The following is an 18,050-nucleotide window of genomic DNA, read 5'->3' on the forward strand; positions in this document are numbered from 1 at the left end:
ATCTCATTTTCAAACAAGATCTAGGGACTTAGGAGTCTAAAATCCTATGTACTGACCTTGGTTGATGAGCACTTTCCTCCAGGAGTGGGGACATGCTGGTAGAACAGTGCGGAGAAGCTTATGTTGTCTGTTTTTGAATACGGTTAGGGCTGTAAGGCAAGCACCTTTCAGGGACACAGTTGGGGGGCACTACTTTTCTTTTAAGGTTTTTAGTATTTTACTAAGCAAAATGGAAGTCTCATGTTTACACAATATTATATATTAAATCAGCAACAGCCATTGTTAAGACTGAAAGTTTATCCTTGTAAAAATTTGTTCTCAAGGGTCACAACCCTGGGTAAGTTTGTGTGCAGATGTTGAGCCATGGCAGCACCTAGAAGACATGAACTCTTTCCCAACTGACCCATCACCAAAATAAAAAACAAAAAGTTGTGGTGTCTCCTTTAGTAGATTCCAGGTGGGGCAGTTACATTTGTTATCCTGTTTTCATGTGTCTCTGGAGCGAAGAATGAAAACATCACAACTGTCTGTGCATGGAAATTAGTTTATGTGCAGTGATTTTATGGGTTCCCAGACTAGGTGGGACCATTGCAATCATCCGCTTGGCCTCCTGGATAACACAAGCCAAAAGCTGAACTGTACTGCTGTTCAAAAAAAAATTACATTTCACACAAGAGTTTTGTTTGATTATTTGTGACTGGGTTATGTTAAAGTGTTAAGGTGGAACCCCCAGCTTGATATATATTATTACTGATTGAATTGTTTTTGACTGTACAGGATTAAAGGGTTAGCCTGTTTTCTGGGTAGACTGTCTTGACATTTTTGTAGACATTGTATTTTCTCCTTTCTTCTAGCAACCAGTCACACCTCTCCCTTAAATTCTGTAGTGGCATCTCAGCTTCAGCATCTGACAGGATCACCACACAATGGGGAACCAGTAACCCACTCACAGATGGTCATTTCACATCCACCTACAGTAGATATGGACAGGTAAGAATAGTCATAAGGATTATAAAAAGTGTAGAAGATGAGGGGTGGTAAAATAACTTATTTTCTCATAAGTCCTGCTGTTTTTTCCTTGCTAATGCTCTGAAAAGGAAGTTTGACTGTTTCACTTTGAAGTGACCTCTTTTTATCTGGTTGTAATGATGACATTTGTAAAACCATTGCACTATTACTCTTACTAAGAGGCAGAGCGGGGATGGAGCCAGGGCAGAGGCTTGGAGGAAGGGTTGGAGTAGGGACAGAGCAGAGGAAGAGCCTGGGATGGAGAGGGCGTGTCCTGGGACCCACAACCCTTTGGGGTCAGTCCTGCCTGCATGCTGTGTGGAGGGTTTTGCTTTGAGGCTAGTGGGGTTGTCTTTGTACTCTTCAGAGTTTTAACGACGTTTGAACACTGGACAAGGTACTTGTTGCAAGTTAGAGAATTATCCTGTGTTGATTAAAAGCATTCATTCCCATAAAGATATTTTTGGAAGCCAGGCATATGACATTTCAGGTTTCTGTATCCATGGGGCAAGTTGTGCACCTTTTGAGAAATTCTGTTGAAATGCTTGAACACACTTGTGTTTAGCCAAGTAAAGGCTGGTGTCCTGTGGGGTTGAGCTGTCAGTTTTCCTCACTTTCAATATTTGCTCTTCTTGTATTGCATTGCAGAAAATCAAATTACCCTAAGGTGAGTGCATGTTTTATGCAGCTAGAGCCAAATTATCAATGACAAATCTGGCAAACAGACTGTAATGGGCAGTATATTCTGCAGGAAGATTGTCCCTAATTAAAGGAGGAAATCTCAGTATCTCTATGTGCCTGGAGGATTCTTACCTTCCTGTCACACTGACAAGGACGTCCCTCCTGAGAGAAGCTCCGTGACTGACAATGAACATTGAACCATGTTAGATTAACTGCACAAAAGCTGTTTCCTAAATGTATAAGGCTGCTATTTAATTCTAATTACTACTCAATCTTAAATGCACCTTGATGTTTGTAATGTAATATATGCCTCTTTAATGGTTGCTGTCATGTAGCACCATATTTAGAGTAGAAAGAACCTCAGAGCAGCTGAGATAAGGAATGAATAAACATCACACAGCTGCAATGACAAAAACAGAAAAAATCTATTGCTCTAGCTAAAGAGAAGCAGCAGCTTGCCGGGGGGCTGGGTGCGAGGGAGGTGAGTGTGACACTTACAAAATGTCTGCACTGCACAAACAAGATGTAGCTTTTGCTGAAACTGTCTCACCCTTGGCTTGAAGGGGGTTGATGTGATGGCCCCAATTCTCTTCTCTTGGCAAAATTTGAGTTAAGTGGCTTTGCACGGGGGAGGTTCTTAAAAGATTCCTTGGTGGGGGTGGGGTGAAGTCATTCTCTCAGCCCAGGGAGCAACAGTGAGGCTGCTTCTCAGCTGCTAACGTAGTCCTTGGCCTCCACGTCTGCCTCTCCTTCCCCTCAATGGGTTCAGCGTTTAAATGGTGGCTGTTCTGCATAGCTGTGTATTTACGGACCCCAGCTGCCCTGGTTCATTCCCAACACACCCTTCAGTGTTCTGCTTAGTGATGTTTAAACCTCAAGTACAACACACCCTGTCTCTCCCCATTTGATGCCTCCTGTGTTAATTGTTCTGCCTTTTGGGTCTGTACCTCAAGGAGGGACACAAGTATAGGATCTCACCTTTATAAAGAGGATGGTTTTAAACATTAGTAGAGGTTTGGGTTTGTAGGTCCTGAGCTGGGGGAAGTTCTCCAGTTTGCCAATGGAATGCGCTTCAAGAATAACGCAGCATTTGTGAGGCAGAGTTGGTAGGTGGGACCTGCCCCTCTGGATCTGTGCTATGCCCCACTTGCTTGCCAGAGCTCCTGGATTACTCAGTCTGTGTGCTGGGACCAAGACTCCAGTGAAATCCTTGCTTCCATATTAACAGATACAAAGTAACTGAAAAACAAAAGGCATACTAGCAGAAGGAGACAGTTGACTTGAATAAAAAAATTTTTGCCTCTTATTAGCTGCTCTGATCTTGTTATCCTTCTAGGACTTTTTTTATTGCTGGAAGATTGATAGTCTTTATAACACATAATGCTTGATTGTGCTGTATGTTAGTTAATCAGTAATTACTACGTACTACCGGTTGCACCTCCCAAACCTGAGACTTTATGGTACCTGGTTGCTGGGAGCCTGGTGTCTGCAAGGGACGGTCACCAGCAGCACAGTCAGGGCTGGAGCTAGCTTCTGCAGGGCTGAAATTTGGGCCAGGGCAGACACAACAGAGGAGTTTCCCATCTGGCTACACTGAAAGCAGATGGCAGGTAGATCGGAAAGAGAAGGTTGCAGAAGTCACAGCAGGACGAGAACAAAATTCCCTGCAAAATTAGGGAATGGCGAGATGTATTTGGATTCCATGGATCTTGTTAAAGTATTTGACATTAGGAAGAGGCAAGGTACTGGCTGTCTTAGATCGCCAGTCTCAACATATCTGAGAAATACAGAGCAGAGAAGGTAATAGATAAATACCTTAAATACTAAAGATTTGCTTTAAAAATAAAGGCTGCACTGTCATTTTTTCCTCTTGTTTCTTTTTTGTGTGGGTCAGTTGTTGTAGCCATGACTGTGGTGCAGCAGATTAAGGCATAGTTTTGAATAATAGCTTGGGTATAACATCAATGGGCTCAATGGACACCAGTCCTGTTCGGATATGGGAAAAGAAATTAGAATGCAGAGCGTCACTAGATATGGCTCATACAACTTGGTGGCAAGCTCTGTAATTCCTATTTAGCACTGGATACAATAAATCACCGTAGATGAATGCAGATTTCGTCAAGCAGTGTTCCCATGGCTGCTCCACTGTGGGTGTCAGTGTATCCTCACGCCAGCGCTCAGAGATTCTTCTATAGCTGTGGTTTCTTGCACAGCACATGCGCAGTAGCACCTTCTTGTGCAGTCTGGCACGTGTGTGGCGCGGGCCTCTCAGTTCTTTCTCTACCATCCTCAGGTACAGACAGAGCTTCGCTCTCTCTCTGAAAGACAAAGAAGAGTTAAGTTAGTTAGGTAATTTAGCATTTATTCTACTCTTATCCAAGTTATCGTGCCTGTTTGAAGTTCAAATAACAAAAAAGAAAAACAAAACCAAAATGGTTAGTGTTAGAATCAGTTGCAGGGTCATTGCCATGCCGGGCTCCCTAGGTTTCAAGTAATGTGCAATGTCCAGGGAAGCCTTGCCAGCCTCCGACGGCCATGCCTCCTGCATCAAGTGTCTGGGCGAGGGCCACCAAACCCAATCCTGCAGCCATTGCTCCAATCTCATGGTGAGGGCCAGGAGGGACCAAGCCAACAGGCTCAAGACTTTTCTATATGAAAAACTGGCATGGAAGACTAGGAGTACAGACTCTGCACATCACTCTCTACCTCGGTCGGCACCCCATCCATGAAGGCGGATTCCTCCGGCACGATCCTGGCCTCCAACAACATCCTCACAGGCAAGGCCAGTGAAAAGACTGCCATGACATCCCTGGCACTGCTATAGTAGACGCAGTCGTAGTCGAGCCATCAGCATTCAGCACCTCCAGCAGTACCAGCTTCAGCTGCCTCTACCCCTGGGCATAAGAAGTCCTCAGAAACTAAGCCCCCACCCTTGGTTCTGGACCCAGAGTGCAAGGGGCACTGCTCCAAGTCTCCACGCTGCTCACACAAGGCACAGGACTCGGCACCATGCAAGTCCAGGTCTGAGGCACCACTCCATTCTCAAGTGGCACCAGAGAAGGAACCAAAGTGGCACTGAGACACTGCTTGACCAAAACTCCCTGGCACTGGAGCATGGCATAGTGTCCAAACAGCACTGTGAAGACTCATCACCTGGGGAGCACCTAGCAGCAAGGCCCAGCACACTGCACTATGTGTTCCCAGTGCCACCTCATCCTAGTGTTCGTCCAGATGCTTGAGGCTCTTGCAGGGCTTGGGGTTAACCTGCTTACCTCTGGAGGTGGTGGTTCACATCGTTGGACTATCTTTTTGTCACAGCATTCCAGTCCTGCTTATCCACCTGGGAAGATGTGCTGCCTACTATAGTTTGCACACCACTACCCATATCCACACGAACCAGCTCCTCAATGGTCACCATGGCAGGTGCAGTTGCCCTGCTCCAGTGCTCCACCAGCACCATCCATGGTGTCCAGGGACCACCCCGTGTCACCACAGCCCACCATGTTGGCGACGTATCTGCCATCACAGCATTCTGGGGTTGAGGATTCCCTTTCAGAGGGTGAAGATAGGTTCCTGTTTCATCACTCCTTCTCTTCACCAGACGACACAATGCTCTCAGTTTTACCTCCCCCTACAGATGACTCACTGGCTTTCCAGGAGCTATTTCAGCTGGTGGCCCAGGCTCAGGAGAAGGGACCGGCAGGGAGGTGCTGGTCAAACAGTATAGACTTCTAGCTCCCTCCTTCTCCAGAATTTCAATGGCCATGGACAAAGCCATAATAGACCCTACAACCAACAGGGCAGGATTCAGTCCCCCTCCCTGTGCATAGAAGTTATAAAATTGTGGACTTGGTGCCTTCAGCACCACATTATTCTGGTGGCTGCATATCTCCCCAGGGTACTGAATGTGTCTGCGGACACCCTCAGTCACTTGTTCAGTGATCATCACAAATGGGAAATAGACACAGTGGCCCTCAACCGTGTGTTCCAGCTTTGGGGTCAGCTGTGCATAGAACTGTTCACTATCTGAGCCAACAGAAAGTATCATTAGTATTGCTCCAGAGCAGGTCTGGGGAGACACTCTTGGGGGCACCTTCTATATCAAATGGGACATGCCCCTTTTTGACACGTTTCTTCCCCTTCCCTTGATTCACAAGCTTCTGGTCAAGGTTAGACTGGATCAGGCTCACCTCGTCCTGATAGCCCAGGTGTGGCAGAGGCAAACTTGGTATCCTTACCTGTACCATCGTCAGGGGTGGGTGATGTGGAGTGTCTGGGGCAGAGGTAGTACCTCTGACTTTCCAGCAGCTGCACCTTTTCAGGTGGACGGAAGCACTGGTCCTCACCCACCACTCAACTCTCGCTGTTGGCTCCTAGCAGCTGTTTTGCATTACAGCGATGCCATCCCTCGGGCAACTGTGTCAGCTTGCAGGCGAAACACAGTGAGGGGGATCTGGTCTGTCTCACATACCGACCTTATGGAGGGACTTGTTCCTTCTCCCTTCTAATGCACAGTCTCAACGGCGGACCAGGAGGTGTGGTGCTGCTGCAAATCGACAACTCTGTGAAGGCGGAGGAAGACGCCCCACTGCCTTATGGGTTATCCTGGGAAGGAGTAAGGCTAAGGGAGTAAACCCTGACAGAAAATCCGAAAGGGAGTCCTAAGGCGGTTCTGTGTCAACTTCTGGCACTGTCCCAACAACTCCTGCAGCTGAGCTAGTACCAAACATAGAGGTTATCCTTTCCTTTGGACTATATCAATAAAGCCGAGGTGGGGGCCTAGTGTCTGAGCAGCCCAGGGTCTCCATAAAAATTGGCCAAGCTCACTCCTGGAGAGGTATTCCAGCATCGCTTAACAGCGTTGAACCAACATGGGAGGCAACAGATACCGGTTATAAGCTCTTGCTCAGTTGGTATAGAGAACAAGTGCCAGGGGTAGCTTCCGACGGTGGGAGAGAGCATCGCATCTCATTGGACAGTCACTGCCTGCCTTAAGCTGGGCAGCCCCCAGCCGGTAGGGTCCTGTCTTGCCACAGTTCACTTGCCTCACTGGGTGCGTGAGGCTTAAGATTCCCAAACCTGACAAGTAACTGAAATGAACACCAGACAAACCAACAAGAAAATTGTTAAGAAAAGGAAATCATCAACGTTTCAAGCTTGCTTGTTGGAATGTACGGACCATGTTGACCTGTTTGACTTAAGATCTTCAGGATATCAGCAACATCCAAAAGACCGCTGTCATCAACGAGGAACTGAAGAGGCTCCAAGTTGACATCGCCACTTTGCAGGAGACGTGACTCGCAGCTTCGGGGTCCCTAAAGGAAAAGGACTACACCTTTCTCTGGCAGGGCAAAGCCCAAGAGGAACCCAGGGAGCACGGTGTCGGCTTTGCCATCAGAAACACCCTTCTGCAAATGGTGGAACTAGTCACGGGCAATCAGAAAGACTCCTTCAGGTCAAACTTCAAACCTGCACCTGTCCCGTCCACTTGATTAGCACTTATGCTCCGACCCTGTACGCCATACCAGAAGCAAAGGACAAGTTCTATGATGAGCTCAGTGCCACCCTAGTGCAAATACCTGCTCGTGAACAATTGTACCTTTTGGGTGACTTCAATGCAAGAGTTGGAGCCGATCGTGACTCATGGCCCTGTTGCCTAGGTCACTTTGGTGTGGGAAAAATGAATGACAACAGACAGCGTCTCCTCAAACTTTGCACATACCACAATCTGTGCATGACAAACACATTTTTCCAAACCAAGCCACAGCACAGAGTGTCATGGAGACACCCATGCTTGAAACACTGGCGCCAATTAGACTTGGTCATCACCAGATGCGACAACCTCAAAAACGTCATCCTGACACGCAGCTACCATAGTGTATCTGCGATACAGATCATTCGCTAGTCTGCTCCAAGCTCAAGCTGAGACCCAAGAAGCTGCACCATTCTAAACCAACTGGAAGGCCCAGCATTGATGCCAGAAAGACGGCAAACTCAGAAAAAGCTGAAATGTTCAGAGAGACCCTTGAGGGGAATCTGTGCAGCAGCCCTGGGGGTGCTGATGCAATATCCAGATGGCAGCATCTGAGGGGGACAATCTGCAATACGGCCTTGTCAGTGTTTGGAAGAAGAGCTGGAAATACAAACGACTGGTTCAAAGCTAACTACGATGAGATGATTTCACTCACTGAAAAGAAGCGCACTGCACTTCTGGAGGACAAATGCTCACCAAGTCAGAGTACCTAGCAAGCACTCAGAGTAGCCAGAAAAATAGTACAGCAGACAGACAGCCGCTATGCCAACAACTACTGGTTTAAGCTATGCAGCAGTATCCAGACCTGTGCTGACTCTGGTAATCTCAAGGGAATATACGAGGGCATAAAGAATGCACTGGGACCCATCTAGAACAAGACGGCACCTCTGAAATCCAAATCTGGTGAAGTCATCACTGACAAAGCCAAACAGATGGAGCGGCGGGTCAAGCACTACTCCGAGCTGTACTCACACGAGAACACTGTGGTTGATACAGCCCTCAACACCATCAAGCTCCTGTCAGTCATGGATGAGCTGGACCAGGAACCAACTGTGGTCGAACTGAAGAAAGCTATTGATAGCACTGCAGTAGGAAAGGCCCCAGGCCAGGATGGTATACCACCAGAGGTAATCAAGTGGAATCTCTACATGAGCTGCTGTGCCTGTGCTGGAGAGAGGGTGAGGTTCCACAGGATACGTGGGATGCAAACATTGTAACCTTGTATAAGAACAAAGGAGACAGAAGTGACTGCAACAATTACAGTGGAATCTCCCTCCTAAGTATCACTGGTAAACTGTTTGCTCGTGTCGTCCTCGGCAGACTCCAGAAGCTCGCTGAGAGGGTGTATCCTGAATCCCAGTGCAGATTCCGTGCCAAGAGATCTACCATTGACATGATCTTCTCCCTGAGGCAGCTACAGGAGAAATGCAGGCAGCAGAGGAAGCCACTCTGTTGCCTTCATTGACCTGGCCAAGGCTTTCAACTCGGTCAGTAGGGATGGACTGTTTAAATTGCTCCACAAGATAGGCTGTCCACCACGGCTACTCAAGATGATCCAGTCTTTCCACGAAGACACAAGAGGAACCATCCAATATGACGGCACATCATCGGATGCCTTCAGCATCAGGAGTGGCGTCAAACAAGGATGTGTCTTTGCTCCGACATTGTTCGGGATCTTCTTCGCACTCCTCCTGAAGCCTGCCTTTGGATCCTCAACAGAGGGCATCTTTTTGCACACAAGATCTGATGGGAAACTGTTTAATCTTGCAAGGCTGAAGGCTAAGTCTAAGGTGTGGGAAGTGCTCATTAGAGACATGCTGTTCACAGATGATGCTGCTGTAGTGACACACACAGAAGGCCAGCTTCAAAAACTGCTGGATCAGTTCTCCAAAGCATGCAAGGACTTCGGGCTTACCATCAGCCTAGAGGAGACAAACGTACTTGGTCAGGACGTTGCTGAACCTCCATCAATCAGTATTGACAATTACATGCTAGAGGTCGTCCACGAGTTTACTTACCTCAGGTCCACCATCACCGACACCCTGTTGCTGGAGTCTAAGCTAAACAGGAGGATTGGAAAAGCAGCCACAACTCTGTTCAGACTTAGCAAGAGAGTGTGGAACAACAACAAGCTGTACACTCACACCAAAATGCAAGTCTACAGAGCCTGCATCCTCAGCACCTCCGTCTATGGCAGCGAGTCTTGGATCTTGTACACCCACCAGGAAAAGAGGCTGAATGTCTTCCACTTGCACCACCTCAAGTGCATTCTTGGGATATGATGGAAGGACAGAGCGCCCAACAACGCCGTACTCGAGCAAGCTGCAATTCCAACCATGCATACCCTCCTCAGGCAGTGGTGACTCCACTGGCTTGGCCACATCCACAGGATGAATGATGGAAGGATCCAAATAGACATCCTGTACGGCAAGCTAGCCTCTGGCAAAAGACCTCCCGGACGCCCCCAATTGCGCTACAAAGATGTCTGTAAAAGGGACCTCAAGGAGGCAGACATCGACCCAGATAGTTGGGAAGACCTGGCAGATGACCGCAGCAGCTGGAAGCAGGAACTACACAAGGACCTTCAGAAGGGCGAGATGAAGATCAGCCAGCTGGCAGAGGAGAAGCGAGCCCATAGAAAGGACAGCAAGGACCTGCCAGACACCCGCTACATATGCAGCACATGTAGCAAGGACTGTCACTCTCATGTGGGCATTCACAGTCAGTCAATGCTGCAAATGACTATCTTAAACGGAGTTACGAAGGGTGCGATCCATAGTCTACGCAGACTGAAGGATGCCTTGGATGACCATCTGTCAGGGGTGACTCCATATCCCTTTCCTCCTTGCCACAAACTTCCATCTCAGTACTTCACCTGCACCCTCTACCCCAATCTTTTCAGGCAGTGCCTCCATGCATGGCTCCTTCGTATCACTAGAATGCTGAAATCACATGCTCTGAGGATAAAGAGGGTTCTTATTAACAGCAAGCAGGAGTCCACCCACAAATCCTATCTCTACAAGTGGAAGCGATTCTCTCAGTGCTTGGGTGCTAATCATTCTATGCCTCCTCACACTATGCCCCTTCCTGTCCTCCTGGACCACCTGCTGCACCTGTGAGTCATGCCTTGCCCTCAGTACCATTAGCGTGCATGCCATGGCGTTGGCGGCATTCCCCTGAGCAGAGGATGGGATTTCCTTCCTCGTACATCCCATCACCAAATGTTTTCTGATGGGTCTGCAAATCACCTTTTCATCAGTACATCCCCTGGTCCCTATTGGGGACCTTAACTATGTACACAACTGCCTCATGAAACTGCCCTTTGAACCCCAGTGACATGTTCCTGGCACCATCTGTCAATGAAGGTCTTGTTTTTAGTCACCATCACATCAGCCAGGAGGGTTGGGGAGCTTGTGTCTCTGAAGGCTGAACCTCCCTATATGGTGTTTCCTAAGGATACTCACTCTTCACACTCATCCTAACTTTCTCCTTAAGGTTCCCTGTCCATTTCACATCAGCAAACTTATCCACTTACCTGCGTTCTTCCCGAAGCCGCACTCCGACCCTGCAAATGTGTCATGGCACAGTCTGGACATTCACTGGGCATTGGCCTTATACATCGATTGCACAAAGTCTTCGTGCAAGTCTCCTAGGCTCTTCCTATCCTTCTCGGAGTGATCTAAGGGCCTGCCTGTTTCATCTTAATGATTGTCCAAGTGGATCGCCACCTGTGTTCACACATGCCATACACTTCACCGAAAAGAGCTTCTGGGGGCTGTCACCACCCATTCTACCAGGGCTATGTCTTCCACCACCACCTTTCTCTAGAATGTACCCCTTATGGACATGTGCAAGGCGCTCACATGGTCTTCCAGGAGCATGTTGGCACAGCACTACGCTGTTATGTCTTCCGTTGCTTCATCCGTTCAAGTGGATCAAGCAGTTCTGCTGACTGTAATTGGTTACTGGGCTCCAAAGTGTGACTACTGCTTCATAACCACGCAGAGTGGAGCACCCACCAGGACACTACTCAGAGAAGAGGAAGTTACTCACCTTGTGCAGTAACAAAGGTTTTAGAAATGCTTGTCCCCTTGGGTGATCCACTTCCCTCCTTCCCCTGCTTTGGCACATCCTGCTGCATTTGCTAGGGTAGAGAAGGAACAGAAGGCTCTGCACCATGCATATGCTAGATAACACAAGGAGGCGCTACTGTGCGTGTGTGGTGAGGGAAACCGCAGCTATAGTAGAATCTCTGAGCGCCAGCACAAGGACGCACCAGCACCCAGAGTGGAGCACCCGCAGGGGGACACATCTCAAAGAACCGTCGTTACTGCACAAGACGAGTAACTTCCTTTTCTCTCTACTTAGAATGTTGCCTTTACTGAATGCATTTCTTTCAAAGTGATTCTTTTGGTTCTCACAGATCAATAGGAACAAGTACATGTATGCATCATTCACATTCAAGTGTTGGATATGCCAGGTAGCGGAAAGTCATTTTCTAAGTTTGTATCTGGCCCTAAAAAGTCTTATTTCTTTGGGGGGAAAAAAGAAACGTGGATTTACAGTAAGGGTGAAATCAAATGCTGAGTTTATTGGTTCATTGCTACCACAAATACTATACACACTGAATAGTAATACAGTATATGAAAACAAATGGTCATCAATATGTGAGGATCATTTAGTTTCATTTCTTGAGCAACTGTGTCCCAGTGTGCTAATAATGAATATTAATTATAATATATGTTATCATTTATATTTGTGTATTGATATTTTTCTTCCAGTAATCTCAGTCCTGGAAAACAACCAAATGAAAATGGAGTGTCTATGCAGAACGACAGTTTTAAAGAGATCATAAACCTACCTATTGGATCTAAACCATCCACATTGGATACCATGAATAACGGTGGATGCAATAGCCCTGAAATTCCCTTGAATCCAATTTTAGCCTTTGAAGATAAGGGGACTCTCGGGCCACTGCCTCAAGTAGATAGCGTTCAAACGCACCAAACAGCAGGTAGGTGTTCTTTGGACCATTAGAATTTGTACCATTCTGTAAATGAGAGAGACCATGGAGTCCGTAATTGCTGTACATTACCAGGTGGTTAATATAAACAGTTGAGACTGTGAGATCTCTGGGGCTGGGAGCATGACTTACTGTGTATTTACTGAGCCATGTACATGTGTATAGTACTATGTAAATCATCCTATTGTCAGAGGAGGTAAGGGATTCCTAGTAAATCTTTATCTCATGAGTATAGAGGACTGAATAACAGATGTCTTAGTTCACTGGCAGTTTGGGGGGCGGGGGTGATGGGAATCATTTCAGATTGTCACTGATCCACAAGTCCATTGCTCTTGAACAGCTGTGGAACCGTCCCCGGGAGGACCTCTTAATTATGTCAGCCCCATTAGGGTCACACTCTCACTATGATAAGCCACTGGGTTTCCCCACCTCCTGAGACTGAGCCTCCGAGCTTTCAGCACAACTGTTTCACACCATGAGCTCCCTTCATGAAGTTCACATGAGTTGGACACCTGAGAGAGAGACTTATGTACCCAAAGGGAGCAATGGATCCCCGCTGCCTTAAACGGGAGTGATTCTAAGCCAGCATTGTAAAAGCAGAAGAATATATTAGACATTTGGAGCACCACATAAAAAGTCCTTAGCATACAGAACAGAAAGTTACAGCATAGTCCATCTGAGTCAGTCAATAGCCCTCTGACCCCTTCTTAGTCCTAGTCCAGACTTAGTCCAGGTTTCCAGCAGCCTGTCTGACCATTCCTCAGTTCTTTTGTTCTTGTTACTGGGCAAACATAACTGGCCTCCCTCCTTAACCCTTTGTTCTCTAGCTGGTCACACTGGGCTGGCATCCTGCAGATGATAGGCTATTCATAGTCATTAGTTGCTAGGTGTCGCATATTCTGGCAGATGGATTTGCCATTCTTGTCTTGGACTCTCCATGGACATGGGGGCCCAGACTCCAGGCAGCTAGGAATCAGTCACATCTGGGTCTCTTCAAAGAATAAATGCCCTTTCCCCCACCTAGTTAACCAGGCAACACAAAGGAAATGCAGACATACACCATATTCATACAAAATATTATGACATATTTTCACTCTGTCCCACAGGTTGAACAAAACATTCTGTATTAACACTATTGAAATGTTTTGATTCAACAAAACAAAATATTTATTGTAATACTGACCATTTTAAGTTTTTGATTATACAGTAAAATCTTTCAGATCCAGCATTCTATCATCCAGAACTCTCAAATAACTGGTATTTTAACTATAAGTAAATTTTAGTTATGTTTACTTTCACTATACTGTACTTATGGAAAATACAAATAAATATATCAAATACAGTAAACGTTTACAGTGTGCAATACTACTGTTGTTGGTAAATAAATTTCTCTGCATACATTTTTGTTTGTTTCTTGATATCTAATCTTGTTTTTCTTTGGTGTTATGCATTGCGAGGTATACCTCTCTCTTATCCAGAACGTTTGTTTGAATATCTGAAATCTCATGGTCCCAGAGTTGCCGGATCTGAAGGAGTTTATGGTACCTTGATGAAAGTAAAGGAAATTTGGAAACAAAAAGTTGTTTTGACCGAAATGACCCTAAGCATGTCGATTTGTTAAAATTTTAGCTCTATTTAACTGAAACAATTCCGCAAAACTGACACAAATTCCCACACACATTGGGGTTGCTGAATCTGTTTCATATTGTTTGCACAATGCACTTCAGCAGCAGTGAGAACAGGAGATCCTTGCTGTGATAAAATTAGTTGCCACTGTCTTTGAAGCTTTTGATCTAGCAATATGTACCAATTAGCCAAATGTAAAGTTGTTCTCCTCTTGTAGCATTCATGAAATGTGGAAATGGTTACTGCCTTATACGCAAGAATCCTGAATACACTTCCCTGGAAGAACCTGATGGTCCTGGTGCCGTTTCTAATACGGATGCTGAAGGTTTGGCTGCAGTAGCTGTCACTGTAGATCTCAGAACTGAACAATAAATATCACAGGTTATATCACCTGCCTGCATTATTTCCTTCTTCCATGTACAGAAAATGTGAACAGAAGGATCAGCCAATGAAACTGCTGTTTAAATTTGTTTTTTAGATAAAAATTATTCCCATCTGCTAACCTGTCCTTTTTACTGCTTTTCATTATAGAAGTTATCTGAACGTTTCTTTTGAAGAGCCAAAGATGATGAAGTAAGCATCTCTGCTGCCTACGGAGTTCCTTCCATACAGTGGAGGAGTGTTTTATTTTCTCTCTCCTGTTTTCTAAACAATTGTGGATATCTTTTTGAAAGGACCTTAGTAAAAAACCAGCAGAAGAAGTGCAGAATAGACACTGATTATCTTTCTAGCTAATAGATTTCACCGCTAGAAAATCATGCTTCATGTGCATTACTTAAAATGGCTTTTTTCCCCAACAAGCTCCTTTTTGCAAATCAATATTTTCTGCATTCTTCAAGACAAAAGGCACTAGAATCTGCCAGTAATGAGCTGATTGGGGTAAAGGACCTGGTGTTTTGAGGAGTTTTTGTTTTTGTTTTTTAAGATGGGTGGTTGGTTATAAAAAGTAGAATATAAAATTGGCAACTGATCTTTTTCATTTTACGGATCTAATACTTGAAATATAAACATCTCATTGCTCTACAAGTAGGGTTAATGGGAGGTTTCATTTAAACCTGTTGGTTTAAATATTATTGCAGAGAACTCTAATTATGGGGGCAAAATGTAGGCTTCTGTATCAGGTTCTTGTAAATGTAACGTCTACATGGACATTCTGTAAATTTAAATGTCACTGTGATCTTACATTTTCTTTAAAAAAAAAAACAAAACGGAACAGGTTTTAAAATGTGAAAATTTGAAAGCATTATTTTTTCATGGACAAGACAAAAACCTGTTGTTCTCCTAGATAATGTATTTATGAATTTTGTTCAGTTAAAAAATAAACCATTTAATTGAATAAATTAGAAACCTGTGCTAAAACAACATTGAAAACTTGATTTTGTTAGTTTACTTCATGTTTACAGTATGATTAAAAATTACACATGCAGAGCTGAAGAAAAATCCTTTTTTGAGTCCTGTAAATTGCTGCTGTTCACAGTAATGGAGGGATCTTTCTTTGCCTAATCAGATTGTGACAGTGTGTGTGTGAATTTGAATATTGAATGGGAGGCAGGGGATGTTCATTTCAGAGAAAATGGATAATGATGCATGTTGGTTCTTTTTATTTGCTCAGTGTTCATGTTTAACATGCAGTCTACATTTCTGGATAATGGACCTGAATCTTACCATTCCTTTTTAGTCCAGTGACAGTGATTTTTCACTTCCATTATTTCACACTTGTAACTTTTGCTGCTATGGATCAGGACTGAAAAATCTTGCTCTTTTTGGTTTTATAAGCAGTGCTCTTACTGGCAAAAATTACTACTTAAGTATTGTGCATGGAGGATGTTACTGGGGCACTGATTGAAGTTAATGGGACAAATCTTAAGTTGGGGTGAATTGAGGTCGAAGGAACTATGACAATTTATACCCACTGGGAATCTGTCTATTGTGGTTCCTTTGAGTAACTCCATTGCACATTGGGTCAGGCCCATGATAAGCAGCACTGCAGCAAGTTACTATCAAAAGGAAGCTCAGTTTAAGGTGTGCTTGAAAGCGTTCTATGAAGAATGTTTGAAAAACTGACTTTCCACAGCTACAGGGCCAGAGGGACGGGCTTCCAAAAGGGAGATTCATTAAATCTATTCAAAATTCAGTAAAATATTATTTCATCTACCAGATTATATTGAGGGAAGGGGGAATTCAGTTAGAATTGTTAAGAAATTGTTTCTGATACAGCGAAATTAAGTGTTTGTTTTCTACTCTCTTTACAGTTATCTACGTACATAAACATATTTTAAAATATGTCCAAGATATGTAGGTTTTATTTTTTAATCTACATATAATTTGCTTGCAATATTTGTTCCTTTTTATATTTTAGTTTTATCCAGGGAGCACTTTATGCTTGCAAATTGTTCTAGCTACGCTTCACTTACTTGTGACTGTTTTCTCTAAACTTTTGGGTGCGTCTACACTAGGAACTAACTTCAGAGTTAACTTAGAAGTTAGACACTACTTCAAAGTAGCCAGCAGTGTGTACACACATCTTCCCTTACTTCAAAGTTAACTTCGAAGTAAGAGAGCCCAACTTTGAAGTCCTTACTCCATTCCCAGGAATGGAGTAGTGCCCTGCTTTGAAGTGTAACTTTGAGTTAGGGTGTGTGTAGACGCTTGACTTCAAAGTCTGTTACTTTGAAGTTGCACTTTGAAGTAAGCAACTTCCAAGTTATTTTTGTAGTGTAGACACAGCCTTTGATAAACAGGTTGCACAGGATCATTTACAAGTAGAGACGGACCAAGAAGATTGTTTCTGGATCTAGACTCAAATTATGCTTAATACACGAGGATTCAAGTTTGATTACCTTGATCACATGAACAGTATTCACGAGCTATCAGACCAAAAACTCTGATTCAGCATTGAAATCAATAGGACTTAAGAATATGCTTAAAGTTAAGCACTTTTTAGGTAGTTTGACAAGCTGGCACTATAATGAACAAGAGTTCTTATGAAATGTGTTCTGTAGAACTAGTAAAAGCCCCTTTTTGCCACATGGTCTGGTGTGGAACCAAAACTGTAAAGATGGATTCAACGTTTGGATCAGAATTATTGACAAAAAATTCCTGGAGTTTGAGGTCCTAGGTGTTCATTTTTGGACCCACCAACATTTGAAAACAGAAGATGCCTGTCAGTCTTCTTTTAAAATATTGTTGTTTGTTACTGGACCATAGTATCAAACATAGGTGGTCATGGGATATAATGGTGTCAGCTTTGTAAACAGCTACCATCTGTTGCTTGAAAAATCCCTTTTTCCATAGGAAGCCCCTGTTAAACTATGCTCCTCTTCAAGCTGTACATATTTCAGGAACATCAACACAGAGTCAGCTTTCTTGGCAAAAAAAAAAAAAATTAACCCAAGTTGTCATACCTGGGAATTCATGCAAGAGCAGCAGCAGCTCATGTGATACCTCCCAGGGATAGCCAAAACTGCAAGGCTCCTGTCTACCACCTGCCTGTCACATGAGGAGACCCTGTCTGTGTCTCTTAGGGGTCAGTTCTCCAACTCCACCAGCCACTGGCAACACAAGCATTCCCCTTGTAGTCTGTGCAGGCTCTGGTGTCCCTCTGCAGGTAAGCAATAGCTACTCTGTAGTCCCTGAGCATCACACCCCTCTTCCGCTGAAACAATGAGAAGTCCTGTGGCACCTTATAGACTAACAGCTTTTAAGGTGCCACAGGACTTCTCGTTTTTGCGGATACAGACTAACACGGCTACCACCTGATACTTTCAACTGGTCACTTACAGAATTCACAGATCTGCTGCTCCCAGACTAGTACACTTCAGCCTACCAGTTGTCTTTGGATCACTTAACACTCAGGTATATTTATAGTGGCAAGAAGTGTGTGTATTTAACAAAGCATAGAGATACTGAATTAGTTTACATTTGTATATTCTCTCTCCTGTCTCTGTACACACACACAAAATCCCAAATGAAGGATTCACAGTAAGAAACTTTGCTGAATGCATATGGGAGCAGATATTCAGCAGGACAACAGCACAGAACTCTTGCATCCTTCCTTCTCGCACATCCCTACATCCAGTATAGTTATTTCTACAGCTGAAACCGTTACAAAGCTCTGACACCATTTGGCCTTTTTAAAATCTCTGGGTAAACCTATTTGCTGGGGAGGTGTTAAATATA

General features: G+C 44.6%; 2 protein-coding genes across 7 annotated transcripts in view; one reads left to right on the forward strand and one right to left on the reverse strand.

Moving 5' to 3' along the window:
* Positions 1-15,645, forward strand: part of MAP7 (microtubule associated protein 7) — a 179,118-nt gene extending 163,473 nt beyond the window's left edge. For 5 of the 6 annotated variants that reach the window (XM_074990493.1, XM_074990497.1, XM_074990494.1 and 2 more), the window contains 3 exons: positions 855-990; positions 12,004-12,236; positions 14,403-15,645. In XM_074990493.1, the coding sequence (XP_074846594.1) occupies positions 855-990; positions 12,004-12,236; positions 14,403-14,413 (380 nt within the window). In that variant the 3' untranslated portion in view covers positions 14,414-15,645. The remainder of the gene's footprint in view (positions 1-854; positions 991-12,003; positions 12,237-14,402) is intronic. The other variant, XM_074990495.1, reaches the window with a different exon arrangement.
* The window catches only part of LOC142011298 (uncharacterized), a 54,696-nt gene continuing 48,889 nt past the window's right edge, over positions 12,244-18,050 (reverse strand). Inside the window, exon 15 of the mRNA XM_074990500.1 lies at positions 12,244-14,232. The gene's annotated coding sequence lies outside the window, so the exon portion shown is untranslated. The remainder of the gene's footprint in view (positions 14,233-18,050) is intronic.

This window comes from Carettochelys insculpta, chromosome 3 (assembly GCF_033958435.1).
Source record: "Carettochelys insculpta isolate YL-2023 chromosome 3, ASM3395843v1, whole genome shotgun sequence".
NCBI classification, from domain to species: domain Eukaryota; kingdom Metazoa; phylum Chordata; order Testudines; family Carettochelyidae; genus Carettochelys; species Carettochelys insculpta.